The 24,858-nt window shown below is 36.8% G+C and overlaps 2 protein-coding genes and 1 pseudogene across 8 annotated transcripts in view; 1 reads left to right on the top strand and 2 right to left on the bottom strand.

Moving 5' to 3' along the window:
- The window catches only part of LOC127438330 (transmembrane protein 59-like), a 32,180-nt gene extending 29,414 nt beyond the window's left edge, over nt 1-2,766 (bottom strand). Inside the window, exon 1 of one of the 2 annotated variants that reach the window (XM_051693852.1) lies at nt 2,435-2,766. In XM_051693852.1, coding sequence (XP_051549812.1) covers nt 2,435-2,593 — 159 coding nt within the window. In that variant the 5' untranslated portion in view covers nt 2,594-2,766. The remainder of the gene's footprint in view (nt 1-2,434) is intronic. The other variant, XM_051693853.1, reaches the window with a different exon arrangement.
- Nucleotides 2,767-5,013: 2,247 nt separating this feature from the next.
- LOC127438329 (cytokine receptor-like factor 1) lies at nt 5,014-17,464 on the top strand. Of its 6 annotated transcripts, none has more exons than XM_051693845.1 (8): nt 5,014-5,560; nt 6,882-7,160; nt 8,410-8,539; nt 8,995-9,161; nt 10,722-10,879; nt 11,973-12,141; nt 14,603-14,788; nt 17,261-17,464. In XM_051693845.1, the coding sequence occupies exons 1-8, from the start codon at nt 5,428-5,430 to the stop codon at nt 17,446-17,448; spliced, it is 1,410 nt and encodes a 469-aa protein (XP_051549805.1). In that variant the 5' UTR covers nt 5,014-5,427; the 3' UTR covers nt 17,449-17,464. The 6 variants fall into 6 exon arrangements, with proteins under 6 accessions (XP_051549805.1, XP_051549809.1, XP_051549807.1 ...); XM_051693849.1 differs by having other exon boundaries at nt 16,387-17,402; XM_051693847.1 differs by having other exon boundaries at nt 17,197-17,402.
- Nucleotides 17,465-18,070: 606 nt separating this feature from the next.
- LOC127438331 (required for excision 1-B domain-containing protein-like) lies at nt 18,071-21,709 on the bottom strand (annotated as a pseudogene).
- Nucleotides 21,710-24,858: the final 3,149 nt, after the last annotated feature.

The following is a 24,858-nucleotide window of genomic DNA, read 5'->3' on the forward strand; positions in this document are numbered from 1 at the left end:
TGATCACCACGAAAAATTATTTCGACTTGTCCCTCTTTTTCTATAAAAAAAAAAAATAAAGCAAAAATCTGGGTAACAGTGAGGCTCTTACAATGGAAGTGAATGGGGCCACAAGACGTAAATAATGTGTGTGTTAACATGATTTTAGTGTGAAAAAAATCACTTACTGACCTTTTCTATGTAAAGTTATAGTCAATTTTTCAACTTTGTTGTCATGATGATGTAATGCCATAAACCATAAGCCTCTTAAACGGCTGTAAAAATTACGATTTAAACAACTTTACAGCTCAAACAATACATGCATTTTAACAGAAGAATTAATGTATGTGCTTTTATAAAATTATAAGCTTCACATTTCTGTCTTTAAACCCTGCAATAAATTGGCCCCATTCACTTCTATTGTAAGTGCCTCACTGTAACCTCGATTTTTCCTTTTTTATTTATTTTTTTTAAAGAAAAGAAGGGACGAGGGGGCCTGGGTTGCTCAGCGAGTATTGACGCTGACTACCACCCCTGGAGTCGCGAGTTCGAATCCAGGGTGTGCTGAGTGACTCCAGCCAGGTCTCCTAAGCAACCAAATTGGCCCGGTTGCTAGGGAGGATAGAGTCACATGGGGTAACATCCTTGTGGTCGCGATTAGTGATTCTCGCTCTCAATGGGGCACGTGGTAAGTTGCGCGTGGATCGCGGAGAGTAGCATGAGCCTCCACATGCAGTGAGTCTCCACGGTGTCATGCACAACGAGCAACGTGATAAGGCAATAAGACTGACTGTCTCAGAAGCGGAGGCAACTAAGATTTGTCCTCCGCCACCCGGATTGAGGTGAGTAACAGCGCCACCACAAGGACCTACTAAGCAGTGGGAATTGGGCATGCCAAATTGGGGAGAAAAGGGGATAACATTTTTTTAAAAAAAAGAAAAGGAGGGATGATTCAAAATTACTTTTTGTGATTGTCAACATTATACCACAGATGCTGTCAATTGAGCTCAACTTGCATTGAACCCTGAATATTCCTTTAATTTGATGTTTAGTTTCCTTCCCCAGGGTAACTGTGGTTAAAGACATTTAGAGGTGTCATCAAAAGATCTTTTATGCAACTTAACTTGCACAGAGCAAAGAGTGCTTTTAGAACCTGAATAGTTACAGTACTCACCTAACCCTTTTGTGACCATGTACATGTATTGTGTCAAATATATTTAATGCTTACATCTGGACAGTCTGTTTAAATTACATTCTGGACTAATCTGACAGTATCAAAAACGAAAAATAAAAGGGATATCACACTTTATTCCAGGCAAACAGCGCCGATAAATGGCTGAATGGACAAAATTAGCAGTAGTTCATATATTCAGTCATTTACAGGTGCAATTTCACCAACACCAACACCTCATGTTTGTTTGCAAGGCATTTTGGTGACACTTTAAGCCATTATTACACTTTAACTGTACTGCATGTTCTACTCTTTGCAGCAGCCCTTTGATTGTGATGTAAACAAAATAATAGGTTATGAAACATCTAATAAGAGAACTACATGCAGCAAGAACGAGTTTTTATAACGGTAAAAAGCCGAAATAAGAATTTCACGTCATGCTCACTGCACCACACCTGCCGAGGTGGAAGCAAGGTGATGCAGACTTCCGAAAATAGATATTTACTCTATCGCAGTTCTTGAAGATGACCAATATTCAGCGCCTTCACATTATATAAACAAGCTACACGATAGTTAAATTACTTCGCAATAGGATATCGAGCAAAAAGCCAATCAGCCCACCCAACTAACATTGTCTGGTTGGGTTAGGTTTATGGTTCTAAACAAAAATTAAAACCTAACCCAAAATAACCAAATGAAAACCATGCAATAACGTCAGGGAAACGTTCTGTCTTTGCATGCGTCCATGTGCCAACATCAAACAATGGAGATCAGTTCAATGGAATTCGTTTTGCGCATTTAGAATGTTTCGTTTCCGTATAAACAGATCTGGATGACAGATGCGCGGGGGTTCGTCGCCAGACGGTGAATGAATGAGGAGTGTCTGTGTGTCTGCATATTGACCGTTATAATTCATGCGTCATAAAGCATAACTCTCGGCCTGGTCTTGGTGGATACGAAGTAACGCACTGTTTCCATGCGGTGCCAAGAACTGGGACATAGAAATCCATGAATCGATTAAGATTTGGCTCGGGATGCAGCCAAATAATGCTCCCATCTTTTGCGCAGTGTCGAAACTGCAGACGCAGAACAGGTTTGTGTCAAAATGAACGTTTGATTCAATCTAACACGTTGCCTTGTTGATTTTTCAATTGCAAAACGACTTTATTTATTCAGATCTGCAAATGGCTGCGGCACATGTCATTGCAAAATCTTAACAAAAAGGCATTTTTCTTCAAAGGTCGTTACAATATAATGCAGAAGCATTTGGTGTGTGGCACTTACTTTGGCGGAGCTTTTGTTTTTGATGGTCATCTGGCATTGCTTTTTGCAGTAATTGATATCGCCCAGTTGGCTGTCAAAGAGATCAGATGATGCCAACGCCACCAGAATCAGAGATACTAGCGCGGGAACGCCGCACGCCCTGCCGCCGAACTGGAGCATTTTTTTTTCTCTTGCGGAAATCGGTAAGCGCAGTTTCGGCGTGCACTGGCGCGTCTGCGGGGTTCGGTGCGTCCCGACCTGTCGCAGTTGCTGCTTCGGTTCGGGCTCGATCAGCCTCGGTGATCTCGTGCCTTTGATGCGCGGTGTCGTCACCCCTCACATCATCGCGCACGCGCTGCAGTTCTCCTCGCGCGTCTGACTGAATTTAAAGGTGTGGATCGCCAAACATGATATAGATGCCTGTTTCTTGGTTTTATATGTGCAAAGAAAAACAAACTAGTAAACGTCGCGTTTCTACCATTTGCAATAATGCAAAAAATGGCTTCGACGTTGCATCTGCCCTGATGGGTTAAACTGAAACTAAAAACAATGTGTCATTGTAGCCTAAGTTTGCTTTGCTGTCAGTAAAAGGAAATTCTATTCTACTTTATTCTATTCTAAAAATTTCACTTTCCAAAGTTATTTTGTTGCTTGTAAGCACAAATGCCTTTCTAAGTTCTCGTGAACATGCACAAGTTGTCATTACTGGAAATATTACCTCAAGTATTACTTGAAATGTCAAGTTTTGGGCTCATAACTCAAATATTTAAGTTAATTGAACTTATTTATCTTAAAAATGTGTTAATAACTCAAACTTTTGAGTACTACTACTACTTACAAAGGGAAGTTATGGGGGCATTTAAATAGCTGCCATTAAGAATTTAGCATTAGCTTTTGTAGTATTATTTATGTTGTTTTGTTGCAAATAGATGTTTTTGTGTGATCAGTGTCCCATTTAGTCAAGTTGGACCCTGCTGACTAATATTCTTTGTGCATGTGCAGTTTAAGTGCAGGTATATATGCATTTCTATGGAGAATGAAGTTTATTTAATGACTGACCTAGAATCAGTTATGATCTTTATTTGAGCTGTGCTATTGTTTGATCTAAAATTGAATCAATTTAAGTAAAATTATTAACAACAGTACAAACAACAATATTTAAATAGCAAATCTGTGTTAAGTCTACTAACTTAACCTACATAAACAGTTAAGTTCATTCTATAGTAATTTAAATACAAAGTTTTGGAGACACCATTACTCAATTCAGTTGAGGAAATGAGTTTACTCAATCAAATGAGTAGAGTCAACTTATTTGGGTTTTCAGTGTATGGTCTAATACATGAGCGAAAATAAACAAGAAATGAAATGAAATTAGCTATTACACAATTCCTACTGAGGATACATTGGGTGTGGAATTATAAACAGGCCATAATAATTATACAGATGAGGATGAAAAGTGTGTTTTGGCTATGGAGCAAATTGTGGTCTTGAACAAGACAGGTTTAAATGAGATGTAAGGAATAGCCCACAAAATAGCCTACATGATGAGATTTTTATTTTATGTTTATGTACACTGGCGGCCAAAAGTTTGGAATAATGTACAGATTTTGCTGTTTCGGAAGGAAATTGGTAATTTAATTCACAAAAGCGGCATTCAACTGATCACAAAGTATAGTCAGAACATTACTGATGTAAAAAACAGCACCAGCACTATTTGAAAAAAGTCATTTTTGATCAAATCCATGCAGGCCCCATTTCCAGCAGCCATCACTCCAACACCTTATCCTTGAGTAATCATGCTAAATTGCTAATTTGGTACTAGAAAATCACTTGCCATTATATCAAACACAGTTGAAAGCTATTTGGTTCGTTAAATGAAGCTTAACATTGTCTTTGTGTTTGTTTTTGAGTTGCCACAGTATGCAATAGACTGGCATGTCTTAAGGTCAATATTAGGTCAAAAAATGGCAAAAAAAGAAACAGCTTTCTCTAGAAACTCATCAGTCAATCATTGTTTTGAGGAATGAAGGCTATACAATGCTTGAAATTGCCAAAACACTGAAGATTTCATACAAAGGTGTACACTACAGTCTTCAAAGACAAAGGACAACTGGCTCTAACAAGGACAGAAAGAGATGTGGAAGGCCAGATGTACAACTAAATAAGAGGATAAGTACATCAGAGTCTCTAGTTTGAGAAATAGACACCTCACATGTCCTCAGCTGACAGCTTCATTGAATTCTACCCGCTCAACACCAGTTTCATGTACAACAGTAAAGAGAAGACTCAGGGGTGCAGGCCTTATGGGAAGAATTGCAAAGAAAAAGCCACCTTTGAAACAGAAAAAACATAAAGAAAAGGTTAGAGTGGGCAAAGAAACAGACACTGGACAACAGATAATTGGAAAAGAGTGTTATGGATTTTAACCCCATTGAACATTTGTGGGATCAGCTAGACTGTAAGGTGCGTGAGAAGTGCCCAACAAGACAGCCACATCTATGGCAAGTGCTACAGGAAGCGTGGAGTGAATTGTCACCTGAGTATCTGGACAAACTGACAGCTAGAATGCCAAGGATCTGCAATGCTGTCATTGCTGCACATTGAGTATTTTTTTATGAGAAGTTTTGAAGTAGTTTAAGAAGTTCTGATCATTTTTCTTTCCATAAGAGCAAAATCTGTACATTATTCCAAACTTTTGGCCGCCAGTTTATATCCTTTTCTGTTGTGGTCATCTGACTGTATACAAAAGAGAAAAGCAACATTGGCTGCAGATGCATTACTAATAATGACTTGTGGCTGTGTGGTAAGACGTGGGAGGGGCTTCAGAATATTCAACTTTTTCAGCTTTTGAGGCGTGCTCTTTATTGATTCCCCTCTAAATTTGGGAGTGAAGGTGAATCCGAGGGTCCTCTCCGCGTAATGTTGCTTTTTTGAACGAGCAATTATTTTCCTATACGGAGTTTTTCGGTGAACAAGGCAACTCAAGGCTTTTCATCTATTTTCTGTGAAGAAGAATGGCTTGCCCGTGCGCGCGCTCCCACCAGCATGGCAAGAAAAGAGCGGAGAGCGCGCGCGCCCGACAGAATGTGACCATTTCAGTTATTATGTTGTTTTTTGGAACGCTTCTTCCTTACGCGCTCACAGCACGTAAGTACATTTTCAAATGTATCTGAACACTTATGCCTCTAACTTCAAACATGTATTAGACACGAAACTCGTTAAAAATAAATGAATAAAATGACAGAACGTTTCTGAAACCTTACCTTGTTTGACGGATTCAGACGGAATTCTGTTTAAAGTTTACGCTTTAAGACGTTACAAACACATTTTAAGAAGCGTATTACTATCTTTTTTTTATATATATATTAACCGCATTTTTATTATCTCTTTGTATTTACAAAGAGAACTGCATTTCATTATTCTAAACATTTTATTATGTAAGAAGGCAAACAAGAGGCTGATGCCATTTGGAAATGCTTGCAATTGCCATAAGAGCGCACTGAATTTTTTTATTGTCAATTGAATAGAATTGTGCACTGTAATCCCTAATAAATTAGCAGAACACAACAACATTTGAGGCAATCAATAACATAACATTTTTAAGTTAAACTCCCAAGTTTAAGTTAAACTTTCAGATTTTGATTTTGTACTACACATGCATGTTGATTGTTTTCAACTGGAAATATTGAATAAGCTAACTAATACAGGTTACTGGGACTTAACTGTAAATTGAACTCTTTGGCTGAATTTAAAACTATCATGTAAGTTCAACTAAAATGCTTCAAGTAGAGGGAACCCATCTAATTATTTTTTCCCAACCTTTTGTAGGTACCCCCAAAGCCTCATCAATAAGGCTCAAATACCATCATAAACACCAAACCTGGAATGCGTTTCTTTTAGGCCTAAATCATACTGGGAAAAAGTGTTAACTCCAAACAAACCATGAGATTAATTGCGACTATTATGTTAACGTTCTGATTGCAATGCAAATTCAAAATCTTTCCAAGTACCACCTAAAACATGCGTAAAGGGCTAGTTTACCCAAAAATGCAAATCCGGTTATCATTTGCTCATGCTATCCATTTAAATATGACCTCGAGTATGCTGTCTTGCTTCCTAACTCGTTCAGTTAGTGTGAGAGTAATCCAGGCCCAATGGCACATGTTAAAAAGCTTGTCCGCCTCCCACCATGAGCAGAAATGATCTGCATTAACACTTGTTCTCCCTGAAGGACAAGTAGTAGTAGCTCTTAAATCCCAGCTATTGTTTTCCCCGAACATTTGTCTTAAACATGAATAAATATGAGCGCTGTGGACACAGAGGAGGAATATTTTGAGGATGGAAAACCACTTAAGCTGTTGAAAAATGACCTTGTGCGACCAATCTCTCAACTGTTAAAGCATTGCGGTCGTAAATCCAGTTGTAAAATTTCTGGACTCATAAAGGCTCCTCTTTTTCTGACCCCCAGACTTGGCTGTCATATCCCCCCAGGACACAGTTCTTCACATCGGCTCGAGTTTGACTGCGGTGTGCACGGTTACTGCCGAGCTGGAAGTAACAGCTAGATCTTTGTACTGGACTCTGAATGGAAAACGATTGGCTAGAAGTACTTACAGGGTGCTGAGTCCAACTGAATTGAGTGTCACACTTCATCAACTCAATGGATCCTTGCAGCAATCAGGAGACAATCTGGTTTGCCACCGAAGTAATGGAGAAGTGTTGGCTGGATCGTGCCTTTATGTTGGCTGTAAGTGTCATGTTAGAACCAAAAAGGGTTTTGCAGTCTGATGTCGAAGGAGAACCTTTATGTGTTCATCAAATAACTTTTTAGAATACTATCTATGTCCTGGTACTTTAAAGAACCCAAAAACCAATACAACGATCTAAAGAACGAAACTGTATGGGGCGGTCACACTACACTTCGCACTCCATTCACTTGCGCTCAAAGCCATCCGAATGCAGAAGACCAGAAATGCAAGAAAGTTCGTACAATGTTGCGTTTTGAAAGTTCAAGTTTGGTGAAATCTGACTTGCAAATCTGTATGATGAGAGGACTCATGACCAATAGAAGATCAAAACGTCATACGCTGACCCCTTGGTTCAATTCAAAGAATACATATTTTGCAGGAAAGAGAGTAGACTAAATATTTTTTTTACAATTTTAATATAATATTTGTAATGTATTATAGAGCTGTTCAGCTTGTAGTCCAAAAACCCAGAAGTCTAATTCACCATAGGCTCCCTCGGGATTTTCCTATGGGTTTTTATAATGGGGTTTTCAACTTATGAGTATAATAATGTCTGTGGTAAACATCACTTGACGATATGTGGACATTTTGTCCTACAACATAAATTACACACTTTCAGACCTCAAACGAGAATTTTTAAGCCGCTGTGTGTTTTATTTATTAAATATGTAATTTTTTAAGCCGCCGTGTGTTTTATTTTTTAAATATGTAATTCAATACCTTTGAGGTCTGAAAGTGTTTAATTTATGTTGTAGAGCAAAACATCCACAGACCTTATTTTACTCATAAGTTCAAAAACCCCATTATAAAAACCCATAGGAAAATCCCGAGGGAACCCATGGCGAAATATACTTCCGGGTTTTTGGGCTACAAGCTGAACTGCTCTATTTACTTACACCAGAAGCCCTCCTGCAAGACATCATATCCTGGTCTGTTACGTTGTCCGAAAAAAATTTGTGCTCAAAGCCTAGTGTGACCACCCCTTTAGAACGTTATTACTCTCAAAAGAACCATATAGGCAACTCAAGAACCTTATACTGAACCAAAGGACCTATGAAGATCAATTGAAGAACCTTAATTTTTAAGAGTGGAACAACTTGAATTCTGATTTATTCTACATCTGAACATTTGTCTTTGAAGATACCCTTTCCGATACCCTTCTATTGATCAAGTTTTGGTAAGTTTGTAGCCCATGTGTTTTTGAATATTCATGCTGTTTTTTTCCTTTTGTTTTAATTGGTTGTTTAGTGCCCCCTGAGAAACCTGTCAACCTGACATGCTGGTCACAAAACACCAAGGATCTCAGCTGCAAATGGAGACCAGGGGGTCAAGGAGAAATGTTCATCAATACCAAATACACCCTCAAGTACAAACTAAAGTGAGATTTTTTTTGATTCTCTGTAGGGATTTTTCTATGAACAGCAAACATTGTATCTAGAGGAACCTGTTTTCAAGCTCTCCTTTCAATGTGAGTGTTTACATGCACAATAATCTGATAAAAAAAAATCAGCATATTATAAAAGACAATGTAAAAAAGCTGCGTTTACAAGAGATTTGAAATCACTGGATTATTTCCTGCTTTTGACGTCAAAACGTAAACAAGCATGCACACAACATTTGCGAACATTGGATTAGTCGGTAAGAATGACGGAAAAGGCATTTACATGTGATGCAAAATTTGGGTATTGGGCAAAAATTTACATTTACCGATCATTTTTTATTTAACCGTTTATTACCATACCCCGATTATGGCTTTCCTTAAATGGCTTCAGTGTAAGATTGTGTATGTCAGCGTGCTCAATATGTAACTTTTCTGTTTTGATAACTGTATAGATGGTACGGTAAAGAGAAGGATTGCGAGGACTACACGGGACAGCCGTACACATGCTACATTCCTGGAGATTTGGCCATTTTTACGCCATATGAGATCTGGGTGGAGGCGTCGAATCAGCTTGGCTCTGCCACTTCTGACATCATAACTTTAGACATTTTAGATGTGGGTAAGTAGAAAGCTGCAGCTATGGAAAAAATAGCCCTTGTAAAACGAATAGATCCGACTAATAAAATTCTGATTTCATGAGCTGCATTCAGAGCCATTGTAAAATCACTATAAACGCACACCTGTAACCGCACATGTGCCAAGTTGTGCAAATGTTGCTTGGGAACCACAAACTGCCTACAGTTAGGATAATGAACTATATTTCTTAGCAGAAGAATAGTTTATTCTCATATAATTTTTCTATCATAGTGCAGTTCCGTGGTAAAAATCACTGTAATGCACAACCTCTTGTTGCTTATTGCTTTATTGAGATTGGGCTGAGTATTAATGAACTGAATATCAACATTATGTTTCCCAGCTATACATTTATCTTCTACTCCCTCACACATAGATGTATATAACTGTCTGAATGTCTTGCATATGGTGCACACACTCTCGTCTGCGAGAACGGATTTTTACAAACTATAAAATTGCTTTCCAACACCTGAAATGTTTCCAAAAAGCAGCTCATGAAAACAATATTTTAAAGGTCACTGGGCAGCAGAATGTCTGAAGTTTGTATATATGAATGTATATACACATTTTTTGAGGCGAGACACGAAAGTGCATTTGAGTGATCATGATCAGAGAAGGTTAAGCTACACCAGTAAGAATGCCTATTGGATGACACATCGCAAAGCCCTCATTTCCTCATCTTCTGCATTACAGAAACAATAAGCTTTGGAATTCTCCATGATTGGCTCTGCCCTAAGGGTGAGCTTGATTAAAAAAAGCAATGGAGCACGTCTATTCGCAAACAACAATGGAAAGTAGAAATTATGTTGGGAAAGGATAGCAAAAGATCGACTAGCTAATGAGCGGCGATGGAGGTTATTGGGAGATTCAATTACAAGCAGCTAGTTTTCAGCTCAGTTTATGTTCAGAGGGAAAGTGTGCTGAATTAGTGTGTTGGTCTAGTGCTGGGTGTCTAGAATATTTGATTCTGATTGGTCAATTGTGCCATTCTGTTGTCAAATATAGTCATATAAAGACCACTAAACTGCATAATTGACCATTGTCCCTGACAACCAGTTTCCTTAAATAGCTGTGCTAGTTTGCTCTCATGGCATTCCACAGACACTTTCTTTTCACATAATAAAACTATTTTAACTTTTATCAATATTTCATGTCCATTCATTTATTTATTTGGTAAGTAGCTGTGTAATAAGTGGGATAATGTACAGTCAGCCAGTCATCATCGCAAAATAAACCCCTACAGGATTAATCAAGACCCCTTTGCATCAGTGTTCTGATCACCCTGTCGGCGGTTTATATTGTGATAATGACAGGCTGACTGTACATTGTCCCTTACTAAATGATGGGCCTAGGAAGAACAGTTTAATGACCCAACCCAATTACCCAGTCTTATTTAATGGGTTTAATCAACAGATCGGAAAATGACTGAGATTATGGGGATTTCATACAGTTTAAATTATATTAAATATTTATTTCAAAATAACAAACACAGGGATTTCTTTGTAATGTTGGGCCTTGAGTATTTTATCTTTATTTCCCTGTTTAGTAACTACAGACCCTCCTCCTGATGTCCATGTGAGCCGTGTTGGAGATCTAGAGGATCAGTTAAGTGTCCGATGGGGAAATCCTCCTGCCCTCAAAGACTACCTGTTTCAGGCCAAGTACCAGATTCGATATCGTCTGGAGGAGAGTGATGAATGGAAGGTATGGCAGCAACAACTTTTTTTATTCCAACACTGAACAGAATTTAACTGTAGGGCAAGTAAAAAAATCAGGAAGGGTGATTACATGTAAGGTAGAGTAAAGGCCCTGATATACTTCCGGAGAAGTTCTTCTTCTTTCTTTGTTCAATGTTTGATAACTTTATGCCTTATTCTACCAGTAGAATTCACACTAGATCAGTTAAAGATGCCTTTTTATCCATTCGATGAAGTAATATACTGTATATGCAGTATATAATGTTTAATTAGTCTGGTTTTCATTCTAAATTCATGACGCCAATGCGTGAACACGCTATAAGCGTTCATAATATGCGCTGGTTACACAGTTATTGTAATTTATGATGACTCTGATACTACTGCAAAGATGGGTGTACAAAAGTGATAATGAGCAGAATAAAGACAAAAGAATGATATCTTACTATGGGCAGATGTGTGAATGGCTTTTGCTGCAGATTGCACATAAGTAAATGGGCACTTATGAGTATTTGAGTAGATTTGATTCCTTTTGCATACTAATAAATAAATAATAAAAAAATCGCATGGCATGGTCTTGGAAAATGTCTCTACATGAATGTTCATACAGATGTAGGTAAATTTGCACCAGCTCGCTCTGCATGCCGTTCTGTTCATGTTGACTGAACTTGACTGACTGAACAATGTAAATAAAATAAAATAGTCTGTTGGCCTTCAAGGTAGGCAGAGCTCCAGGTCACACATAACAATGACGTGGACCAATGGCAGTAAGGTGTTTAGGAGCCGGTAAGAATTTTTCCTAAAAGTTCGGCCAGACGAGCCATTACGAGCCACCGAAACGAATGCAAAAATACCTTATTTTTGGCCAGATTTTGTTCTAAATGACGTCACACCCATTCATTCTTCGATTTCATATGAAGTATGTAGGGGCCGTAAGATGTGCCACTTTTTACTGATTTTATTAATTTAACTGACGGTTTTATCCAAAGCGAGTTCCAAATTATGAATACTACAAAAAAAGTTATTCATCTTACCCCACTCTCTCTTCTGTACATACTTTTTGTAAAAATGTTACTCTGTTTTTATTGCCAATTTTCGCTAAGGTAATAGATGATGCTGGGAACCAGACATCTTGTCGGTTAGCGGGTCTCAGGGCCGGTACAGTTTATTTCGTCCAGGTGCGCTGCAACCCAGTCGGTATCTACGGCTCCAAGAAGGCAGGCATCTGGAGCGACTGGAGCCACTCTACGGCTGCTTCAACACCTGGCAGCGGTAAGTTATGGCAACATTCGTAGCCTTAAACGCGAACTTTCCTTCAATATACATTCAGCTTCTTCATTGTAAGCCAATTAGATTCAAAACCTATGTAAATCATAAAAAAACTAAACATCGAGCAACCTGATAGGGATCTCTCATCAGCAGATTCAAAAGACTTCAACAAAATGTCAAAGAGCTTCAGGAGTCCATTGGCGAATTCTTTGTGCTTTTCGTAGATTGATAAATTAAAACGATCTTTAGAGCATGTTCAGATTAAAGGAGAGGTTGTCCTGAAACTTAGTGAAAACAGATTTGAATCATAAGATGTGATTATTGTTACATGTCTGGAGTGGCATGAAAGAGAGAATGTTATTAAACTTTGTTGTATGCCATGCAAAATGAGTTATGGCAAGTCTGAGCTACCCCTCCTTCGCAAGAGCTTGTAAATACCCTATTATTCATGGGTATGTGGATGTTGCTTAGGGCAACATTATACAATTGACAGCATATAAGCCACTGTTGTCAACTGGGTTTGAATGTAACAAAGGTCTTTACAAGTGAATTTAATCTAATCAAATGGTGGGAGGCAGCGTTGTGAGAGTTATGTTTTTACTCCCCGTTCAGATTCGGTAATAGCATATAAAATATATAGACGCTAAGCTACTAAGATACCAAATAAAGACTACTAATTGCAATCTAAAAAATTGCGTGCATGCTTCATAGGCTTATTGCTAATTATTTACTAAAAGTACTTGCGCAAATATCTACACGTGCATGTGGTATTTTAACTATGCCGAATGTAGGGGGCCTGGGTAGCTCAGCGAGTACTGACGTGGACTACCACCACTGGAGTCGCGAGTTCAAATCCAGGGTGTGCTGAGTGACTCTAGCCAGATCTCCTAAGCAAACAAATTGGCCTAGTTGCTAGGAAGGGTAGAGTCACATGGGTAACAACCTTGTGGTCACGATGAGTGGTTCTCGCTCTCAATGGGGCGTGTGGCAAGTTGTGCGTGGATCGCAGAGAATAGCATGAGCCTCCCATGCTGTGAGTCTCCGTGGTGTCCTACACAACGAGCCACGTGACAAGATGCGTGGATTGACTGTCTCGGAAGCGGAGGCAACTGAGACTTGTCCTCCACCACTCGGATTGAGGTGAGTAACCGCACCACCACGAGGACCTACTAAGTAGTGGGAATTGGGCATTCCAAATTGGGAGAAAAAGGGGATAAAAAAACAACAACAAACTATGGCGAATGCATAAAGGCATATACACTGATCAGCCACAACATTAAAACCACCTGCCTAATATTGTGTAGGTCCCCCTCGTGCCGCAAAACAGTGCCAACCCACATCTCAGAATAGCATTCTGAGATTATATTCTTCTCACCACAATTGTACATAGCGGTTATTTGAGTTACCGTAGACTTTGTCAGTTCGAACCAGCCTGGCCATTCTCTGCTGACCTCTCTCATCAACAAGGCATTTCTGTCCGCTGAACTGCCCCTCACTGGATGTTTTTGGCATCATTCGGAGTAAATTCTAGAGACTGTTGTGTGTGAAAATCCCAGGAGATCAGCAGTTACAGAAATACTCAAACCAGCCCATCTGACAAAGTCTACGGTAACTCAGATAACCGCTCGGTACAATTGTGGTGAGAAGAATAGTATTCTGAGATGCGGGTTGGCGCTGTTTTGGTGGCACGAGGGGGACTTACACAGTATTAGGCAGGTGGTTTTAATGTTGTGGCTGATGGGTGTACACTACCATCTTAAAGTTTGGACACACCTACTCATTCTTTATTATGTCTATCTTCCACATTTCAAAAAAATAGTAAAGTCATCAAATATGAAATAACACAAATGGAAGTATGGGATTTATATAATAACTTAAAGCATGTAAGAATATGCTTTTAGATCAAAATTAGCTTTTATATATCATGAGAAGTGTGATCAAACTTTTAATTTGTAGTACATATGATATAGCCCCTGGTTTTTATTGAGAGCCTATTATCTGTGATGAGCAATTCATCTGAATACTTAGACATGACACTCTTGAACTGGTTTCAGAACGATTGCAGAGCGGAAGGCGATATCAACTGAATTCACAAATTAAAAAGAACAAAATGCAGTATTATTTACATGTTTAAGCCACTCCACCATGGATTTCAAAACTGCAAAGTATCTTTACTGATGCACAACAAGGATCACCACCGATGACCAGCAAGATTTTCTAAAGAGCTATAATATGCAGTGTATTCGACATTTGATATGATTTTGTGCTTCAAATATAATTTTGAATAAAACAACTGACTCTAAAAGCTCATGAGAAATAATTTCGTATAACATTAATGGGTGTCAGCAATCCAGCAGCATTGGGTACATCTACTATTCTTTCATGCAAGTAACACTGATTACATAGTTGTACAAGGCAAGTCATTTTGTAAATAATGGCAGTGTCTTTCCTATCTTCCCTGCAGAAAGGGCACATGGTGGCTCATGTGATTCCAAGACCAGCGAGCAGAACTCAACACTACGAAGGGAACTAAAGCAGTTTTTCGGCTGGATGCGAAAACATGCCTACGGCTGCACGGACGTCAGCATCAAACTCTATGACCAATGGCGCGTCTGGCTACAGAAAGCCCATAAAACACACGACCAGGTCGGTAAGGAAGCTGCACCCCCTTTTTTTCTACTTCCAATGATAAGCTTTCGATACCATCAAAAGTATGAGTTCACATTGAAAATCTGGGATTCAAAATTTAATTTAAACCTGGAAATAAACAGAAGATTAGATTAAAAAAAAAACAAAGAAAAGTTATGTCAAATGAATGACATATTTAAGATTCTGGATTATTTCAAGGTCATCGTATAAGCAAATTTGTGAGATTGACCATGTTAAAGGAATATTCAGAGTTCAATACAAGTTAAGCTCAATTGACAAAAATAAATAAAATAATTTCGACTAAAAAAAAAAAAAAAAAGAGAGGCAAAAATCAAGGTTCCAGTGAGGCTCTTACAATAGAAGTGAATGGGGGCCAATTGGTAAACGTTAAAATACTCATTGTTTCAAAAGTATAGCTACAAGACAAACTATATGCATGTTAACATGATTTTAGTTGCCATGATGACATAACTCCATAAACCCTAAAACAACCATAAAACCAATTTTTAAAAAAAACAACTTTACAGCTCAAATAGGACATGAGTTTTAACAGAAAAATGTATGCAAGTGCTTTTATAAAATTATGAGCTTCACATTTCTGCAATTAAACCCTCCAAAAATTGGCACCCATTCACTTTCGTTGTAAGTGCCTCGCTGTAACCTCACTTTTTGCTTTTTTATAAAGAAAAGGAGGGACGAGTCGAAAGTACTTAGTGTTATTACTTTTTGTCGACTGAGCTTAACTTCAATTGAACCTTGAATATTCCTTCAATGCCTTTGTAAAAAAGGTCAGATTTTCTTGTTTCCACTGAAGGAACTTTCTTAAATCATGCTGGGATAACATGGATCAGGTTTTGTACAAACTTGTGGAGTTCATGCCAGCTTGAGAACATGCTGTCATTAAAGCTAAAGGGGGAACAAATAATTTTGGTAAAACATACCAAATAATTTTTCTAATTAAATCTCAAAAAACTCATTGTAAAGTTAATAATATAATTTGTAATGATAAAACACAGCCATAAATGAGAAAAAAAGAAAAGAATAGAAAAAAGAAATAAAAACTGCAAAATAGAAGCATTTTCACAAGTGGCCCCAACTACATCAGAAAGCAAATCATTATCGTTGGCAAAAATTAAATATGGCCCATGTTAAAAGCATTTTGTGGTTTTAAGTGACCCACAAAAAAGGGAACCAAAATATATGTTTATTCTTTTGATCAATGTTCTCACATTTGATTTCTTTTACTAATGGCAAAGCATCATATAATCTTCAGTCAATTACCACAACAGAGAAAGAATGGCCAGTCAAAGTAATCGGCAGGAATTCTAATAAATTCCTTTTAGGTTAGACTTTGCAGCATAACTTCAGCTGCGATCCAGCCGAGGCCGAAAACGCTTGTGAACACTCTGAACTGATTCAGCGGTTACTCTTCCTCTGGCACTGACGACTGTTGGGAGACTTAGGTTGCTTGATTAGTCACACTGTCCTTTGAAGAACACGATTTAAAAGCACAAGAATGGCTGGTAACAATTATGATTCTCTGTCCTCATATATCAAGTCATCACATTTACTTGTAAATGCCATTGTCTCGCCTTTCAGGTACTACAAAGCGGTAAATCATAGCGAAACTCCAAAGAAGGCTTGCGGGGGCCTGTGACGACACAGTTTTTATCACTCTCCAGTGCTTGGGACATTTTGTTTGGATGAGCCAAGATTGTCTGAAGGAACCCGCAAGGAACTGCAGTTTGCTGACATGATCTACTGTTTGCCTCCTGCTGTAGTCCCTAGCATAAAATGTCAAAGGAAGTGCTTTTGTCTCAGACATATTTATAAGGGCATTAAAATACAAAAGAAATAGACTCAAAATGGTGAGAAACATCTTAAAATCTAACGTTAGGAAATTAAACCTTTCTGAGGATTCATAGGCTTCTTTCAGACATGCAGCACAAATTTTACGGTTACATTTTTTTGGCGTATTTGACTCAAATCTGTTTTGTTATATGTAGTCTGAACGAATAAAAAAAAATGTCAAGTCTAATCCAAACCACATCCATCTGTGGTAGGAATCTGATTAAAATCTGACTTTTGGAAATGCGTTTCAGTCTGAACAAACAGATTAGATTTCAAGTAGTTTTTTTCGTCATTCGGGATACGGCGTTAGTGCAAAAGTCATACCCAACTGTAACGTATCTAAATTCATACATTTTCATTCAAATGTGGTATTTGCTATGAATTGCAAGGTGAATAGGTGAACAAGCAAGCAGTTTTAGAAAACATATACGCGTTATTGTGTAAATAGCATAGTAATGCCTATGGTGCGCATGTTGTCTGATGCCCTAATGAATTCAGCATTTCGGCGAGTTGGATATGAGCAGAACATTTTTACTTTACCGTCCTCTTTTTCCACAGTGAATCCTACTCTCTTATGTTTGTTGGCATCGTGCTGACATTTAACTCATTACTATTGCAACAGATGTAACTATATCAGATTTGAATGAACAAAGCCATCCAATCCAACTTTGGAACAGAAAAAAGGAGCATCACAGAAACTACTCGCAGAAACCCCATGACAGACTGCAGGAGGATTTTCGGAAAAGAAAACGACTGAAACATGGTCGTGCTGATTTAAGAAGATTTCACAAACATGATGATTTCCATTGATTTTCAAAACAAATGAAATTTAATGTATTTGCCAAGAGTGAGAATTCGTAAGCAACAAAAACTTTGTGAATTTCTTTTTCTCTTGATTGGTAAACAAGTACCGATCCTGTAAATAAAGCAATTTGTTTATTATCTGTTACCTCTGTTCAAAAATGTTACCATGTAAATACTGTACCATTATGTATAAATAGTTTTGTCAGTAAAAAAAATGTCTTTCAAAAATATTTAAGGGACATTCATAATTTTTTAATAGTTTAGCTTTTGCTGGCTATTTTTTAGTATTTTCAATGTTATGCATATGATCATGAATACTATTTACATTGTGAATTCAGATTTATACTCTGAATTGACTTCAACAACCAAAAAAAGGAAAAAAAAAAGATAACTTTAAAAAAGTATATTCTTATCATATCAACTGAAATAATGAAACAAAAGATGCCATAATCTGTTTAATAATACAAAAAATATGCACTTCAAAGCCTGCAACAGTAGCAGTACAGTCTATCTATACAACGCCAGCGATCGCTACCTTAGATGATTCCTCATAAGAAGGGAAAGAAGTCCTTCATAGAGAACTGTATCCATCTCTGTCAAGACATCCATCTTCATCTTATTCTACAGCTTATTCCAGTTCTTCTGAGTCATACTTGAAGTCTTGCAGAATCTCAGCCAAAGCTGCTTTATTCTTTATGATCCTGACAGGAATGGAGAAAAATACAGAGGTCTTTTAATTGGGCTGTTCTGATGAAAAATAGGTTTTTATAATTGACCTAACCTCTTTAACTCTGCAGCGGGTCCAAAAGGGTTAGCTATGTCACGAAAAATGTTTACGCTTAAAATGTTCAAGTCTCTGAATACATAAGTCAGGCATATGGGGTATCGTTTGAAAGCTTAGAATGTGAATTTTTCATATATAACCATCACTTCTGCATTTATATGTTACTTAAAATAACTAAATAAGGTCTCAAAATATTTGTGGCACAAATCAGTGCCATCTAGAAGTCATGTGTTAGAAATATTAATAAGAATATAGAAGTCTTTCAAATAGCACTTAAATAGACAACAAGTCATATATCAAATGAAAGCTCTCATTCTCATGTGAATGTAAAGTTTATCTTGTTGGCCTAATACAACAGTTCAAAAGAATTTCCAAAAAAATCACAAAGTGAAATATGATTTTTGTAAGACATCAAGTAAAAACATCTCTTTTATGCGCCAGTCACTGCTGATGTAAGCCCCAAATAGCCCACCATAAAAAACTTTATATCTGCTTTAACCTTAGGCAGTTTTCTAAAAAATTAGCCATTTTTGACATGTCTGTGAGCTTGCTTGGCTGAATAATCCAATGTTATATCTTAGATGTCCAGTACAAAATATATGGTCCAGTAGGTAAATGATGCTAAACAAATCATTAGAAATATATGTTATCGACAATTGATTATATTGAGCTTCTAGTCCACTCAGAGGCCATGATATTCAATGAATCAGTGGGGGTGGTGCATGAACTGAAAATTAAACTGAATGTCTATTGACGAGCACATCTGGGATGGCCAGAAATGCGTTAGAGCGCCACCTACATTTCAGATCAGCATTTTGTGATGGAAGGTTATAGAGGAAAAATATTTTTCCTAGAACTTGCTGCCAACTAGTGGAATAAAATAAGACTTTTCAGAGGGAGGAGGAGTAAACAGAACCAGAATTACATGCTTACAAGTTCAGGACAAAAAAACCCCACACATATATACTGTATATGTGGGGGGGGGGGGGGGGGGTAACTGAGCCCAATTTTTGACAACTAGTCCACAGTACGTGCGAATGGTGAGCTTTTAAACTTGAGTATGAAAAATTGCAGCCCAAAAATACTTTAGAGTTGAAGAGGCTAATACACTGCCGGGCCAAAAAAAAAAGTTGTATACTCAAATATTTCATTGGACCACCTTTATCTTTGATTACAGCACGCATTCATCGTGGCATTGTTTCGACAACCTTATGCAATGTCACAACATTTATTTCCATCCAGAGTTGCATTAATTTTTGGCCATAATCTTGTATTGATGACGGGAAAGTCAAACCACTCCGTAAAGTCTTCTCCAGCACATCCCAAAGACTTTCAGTGGGGCTAAGGTCAGGACCCTGTGGAGTATGCCCGTGCCATCAGGGAAGACAAAATTAATTGATGGGATAACCTGGTCATTCAGTACATTCAGGTAGTCAGCTGACTTCATTTTATTGCTGCATAGCTTTGCTGAGCCTAGACCTAACCAACTGAAGCAACCCCAGATCATAACACTGCCTCCAGAGGCTTGTACAGTGGGCACTATGCATGACGGGTGCATCGGTTCATGCGCTCTCCTTCTTACCCTGACGCACCCATCACTTTGGAATAGGATAAATCTGGACTCATCAGACCACATGACCTTTTTTCATTGCTCCACAGTCCAATCTTTATGCTTCCTAGCAAATATATGTAGTTTTTTTCTGATTAGCCTCACTAACAAGTGGCTTTCTTGTGGCCACACAGCTGTTTATTCCCAATCCTGTAAGTTCTCGTAACATTGTGCATGTGGAAATGCTCTTACTTTCACTTTTAAACATAGCCATAATTTCTACTGTTGATTTTTTTATTTTGTGACTTCAAGTGTGTGATCTCCGATCACGATCATTCAAGATTTTTTTCCAACCACATTTCTTCCGCAAAGCTGACGGTTCACCACTATCCTTCCAGGTTTTAATAATGCGTTGGACAGTTCTTAAACCAGTTCCAGTGATTTCAGCAATCTCCTTAGTTGTTTTCTTTGCTTGATGCAGGCCAATAATTTTCCCCTTCTGAGACACAGTAACATCTTTTCATTGACCACGGGATTCGTCTTCCAACATTGTTGTATAAGAAATGAGAAGCTACACACTGCATCATTTAGGGTTAAAAAAATTGTTGCCAGCTGAAACGTATTACTCACTGCAATAATGATCCAATCATAGGCTCTTAAGTATCTGCTTATTTAGATCCAAACAGCAACTTTTTTTTTTTGGCCAGGCAGTTATTCAGAATTAAACTTGTTTGCAATACACTCAATTAGGCAAGTCTAACAGTGAGGTATTGCCATCTAATAATTACTAAATATAACTATAATACTATATTATAATATAAATATAAGTTAATTAAAACCAGTCTGAGAGCTTTAAAAACAGAATACTCTCTAATGCTGATACAGCAGAGCCATGTTAGGTTAATTTATTCATTGATTAGCAGATGCTTTCAATTTGAAATAAAATTACGAGCTTAAACAAAATGAACAAGTGCCACATGCAAGTAAAAATATAGTGTGCCAGTTGGTCTCTAACGATAAGAACTGCAATATAATGCATGATTTAAATCTAATTGCAAAAAGGATAATCTGACCCTTGGGGATGTAATTGATGTAAGCATTCGAATTCAAGACATCATCAACCAACTATCTACTAAAGGAAACATTGCGACTTCTTTTACAACTTTTACCTCAGTGGGAAATGTACATTGAATTCGCCTCAATTCACTCATCACTGACTGTTGTGGCAAAAAGGTTTATTTTGGACCCTGTACATCCCTCTTAAACTGCAGTTCATTGGTCAAGTACACAGGGAAAATATGAAAAATAGAAATGTAGACAGAGTTGCACTTACTCCTGTTTGAGTTCACAAACTCTCCTGGAAGTCCTTATCTTCTGGATGATCCTGGGCATTCTGGTTTGCCAACTGTAACTTAGCTGTCTGTAAACAATTCATGACAACAGATCAACATTAAAAATACAGTAACCAATGACAGATAAGTTGTGTTTGTTTCAGTATTATTGCACAGTCCTATAGATGACAAAGGGCATTATCTAATTATCTAAAAACCGACTTTTCCATGGTATACAGGCAGAAACAAGTGTTGAAGTATTTTTAAGATAATACATTCATGTGCAAAGGTGATGACAAATGCCCACCAGCTCTAACTCTAGCTAATTTGCAGTTTCTCAATGTGCTCGAAGAGGATGGGCTGTTCAAAGGCTTGATGCAGTTGCTCTTTAATTTCCAGAACTTCTTTGGAAATGCCACAGAATGCTTTCGTTATCTCAACTACCAGCTGTTTATAGTGCTCAAAGTCATAGTGGGGCCCCGTCCTTGAGTATGCCTCATGGCCCTTGTGAAAAAACTGTATAACCTCAAACAACCCCAGATGGCAACCAGATATACATGCATATATATATAGACATAAATATATGTCTAAGTAATTGATGTATTATGAGAAGCTGGCTCCTCAAAAAGCTTGAAGGCCTCCACACATTCAGCTTAAAGAACATAAAATCTTCAGACCAAACTTTTGAAATCTGTAGGTTTAAAACAATGACAAGACACATGATATGAGGTTAAGACAGACAGAACTAAACATCAGAAAGACAAGCACGATCTAAATCCCTTTCATCATAAAGAACTGTGGGGATACCATGGTACAGTGTTGGTATCAGATGATTATGTGTTTTCATAAACACCATGGTACTGAAGGACATCCATATTTATATCCTATGGTATTTACATTATATTATCTTCAAAGAATACCATGGTACATCACCAAAAACATGGTAGTACCATGGTACTTTTTTGTTAGTGATAAATAAAAATTATTAGTTTACTTATTTTAGCAGTTATTATTTTAACATACTACAAAGTAATATATATTTCTAGTATGTACAAGCATTAGCAAGCTCACAATCTTATCTTACTGGCTATCTACAGTGTCTAAACACGATTACACATTGTCATTGTATACACTAAATTACCATTTTGCACCGACACTGATGTATCTGTTGACTCGGAACATGTGTATCGCTTCGGTGCAGTCACGCTTCAAGCTTGCAACATAAACTTTTTTTTTTTTTTTTTTTTTTAATTGAAGAAACTATCAAAAACAATACAAATACAATACAACATTTCAAATGCTAGGGGGAGGTATAAACAATATTATAAGAATACTTTAAAGAGTGTACATGCTTGTAAAATTCGAATAGATTTTTGTTTCTTCGAGGGCAATATTGACTCAATATAATGCTTCACTTCACCTTTAAATACTATAAAACATGTTTTTTCCCCCTGAAAATGTACATTTATGGATGTGAAATTTATTTGAAGCATAAACTTCCTGTTTGGGATCGCGGTGAGTGACGTCAGGTGACGTCGCTGCGAAGCTTGCGCTTGATGCATCTGTGCAACACAAATTAAGAAATGGTCAGGGTCCAAGCCAAATTTCATTCATTTTCTCCAGGAGATCAAGAACTACAGCACCTGTTTGGAGAATATTGTCAACAAAACAGCAAAAAAGACTTGTAATATTTTTCGTGGCTACTTTTTTAATTAAGGAATGAATGTTCTGTACACTCTGGTATGTTTCTGTACATTTCTGTATACTGTTGTATATTATATTCTGTTAATAAAAATAAAAATAAAAATATAAATAAAAAAAATTAAACATATCTGACACCGGCGGGGAAAAAAAAAAAAATCTGGAACACAAATGTACATTTTCAGGCAAAAAAAAAAAAAAAAAAAAAAAAAAAACAACAACAAAAAAACAAAAACAAACAAACCTTGCTTTTAGGTTTTAATAAAAGGAGATGGAACATTACTTTGACTCAATTCGATCCTCTTTGAATCAGAAGGCAATAAAAACTGTTAGAACATGCAATTTCTTTAAGATTTTCATATAGAATTGCTTTGTGCTCCCCCTAATGTATAAATGCTGAATTACAGTCATGGTTTTGAATCTATCTGTTACACATTACATACATATTACATCTGTTACATACAAAAAAAATAAAAAATTAAAAAAAAAAAATCTGTGGAACTGTGTAATATGGCCTTGTGTTTTATTATTATCAGTTACTGTTACAATTACTGTTATTATGTTTTGTTGTACCCCTCGCTATGTTCTTTTGTACTGTTTTGAGCATAATATTTATATATATATATATATATATATATATACATACATACATACATACATATATACACACACATTTTATTTTATTACTGTTTATTAATACTATTATTATTATTATTTTACCCCCTTGCTGTTGATTTCTTGTACTGTTGATTGTTTTGTTGTTTCACTACATTGTAATTATATTTGTTCAATGCTTATAATAATAATAATTTTAATCTGAAAATGAAAACTTTATTATATCCATAAATGCAAGTTGCCTGTCATACCCAAATGTGTGATCGTCATGCAGGATTTTGCCTCAATATTGTTGACTTTCAAAACACTTAGTAACAAAAAATAAAATAAATAAATACAAATAATATATATATATATATATATATATATATATATATATATATATATATATATACACACACAACATTTAAATCAATATTACATGTATGAGAATTTAAATGAGACGTTGTGGAATGCCTCATGATTATTTTATTTCCCCCTTTTTTTCTTTTTTTTTTCTTTTTTTGTCATCCAGTGCTGTTGTGGACTGACATGTTTTACTATTGTCATCCTGTATGATTATTTCAATTAAAAAAAAAATAATAATAATCTGAAAACATCAACTGAGGCACGATGTAAACGGAATACAGTTTTCACTCCAAAAACGTGCCAGTATGACATAGAAGGTATCAAGACATTAAGACATACGGTTTACAATTACAGCTGAATAAAGACTGGTATAACAAATAAGGAAAATGAGGAAAAAAAATGGCATACATTAAAGAAAATCAGGCCATTCCAAAGCTCCCAAAGCAAATAAGTTCAATAACTTATTTGTGTCCGTATTTCATCTCATCAGTTATCTAAAAAGTAGCTAAATTTCACTTCAAAATGTGTGCTTATTTATTTTTCTTTCTTTCTTTCTTTCTTTCTTTCTTTTTTTTTTTTTTTTTTTTTTTTTTTTTTTTTTTGAGATATGGTGAAAATAAAAGTTCCGTTGCAGTTACCGATTTCAACACTCGGGGGAGCCCAAGGCATATCCCACATAAAAGTTCGCATAATATTAAAATTACTGTGTGTCAGGTTGAACTTTCCTACTTTTAACACCGTACCTTTTCCTTAATATTTACTAAATAAATATTCTAGAATTACCAGATGCCTCAAATAAATAATATTAAATGCAATATCAAATTCTTTAGAAATATATCAATATCACAGTTAGTAAATGAATGAAAAAGTCTTCCACCCTTTTTATTAAGACCCTTTTTGTCATTTTGTTGAACATGTAAAGCTTCTAACTTATGTTTGAGGGACAGTGCAGTCTTGTCTCTACTAGCTCAGAGGGTCTCTATTAGACTTGTCCTGACACACACCACTGAATATATAGACAAAAGCCTGTAGAGTTCAAAGGGCCGAGTTGCAGCAGCAGCACACCGTCTCGGTTACATTACAAGCAG

Source organism: Myxocyprinus asiaticus, chromosome 49, assembly GCF_019703515.2.
Source record: "Myxocyprinus asiaticus isolate MX2 ecotype Aquarium Trade chromosome 49, UBuf_Myxa_2, whole genome shotgun sequence".
In the NCBI taxonomy this organism is placed as follows: Eukaryota; Metazoa; Chordata; class Actinopteri; order Cypriniformes; family Catostomidae; genus Myxocyprinus; species Myxocyprinus asiaticus.

Bases quoted from the DNA above. Each gene is read 5' to 3' on its own strand.
- LOC127438329 (XM_051693845.1), top strand. From the start codon at position 5,428: ATGGCTTGCCCGTGCGCGCGCTCCCACCAGCATGGCAAGAAAAGAGCG. The intron at 7,161-8,409 runs GTAAGTGTCATG...TTGGTTGTTTAG, and splicing joins ATCGTGCCTTTATGTTGGCT to TGCCCCCTGAGAAACCTGTC. The intron at 9,162-10,721 runs GTAAGTAGAAAG...TTCCCTGTTTAG, and splicing joins TTTAGACATTTTAGATGTGG to TAACTACAGACCCTCCTCCT.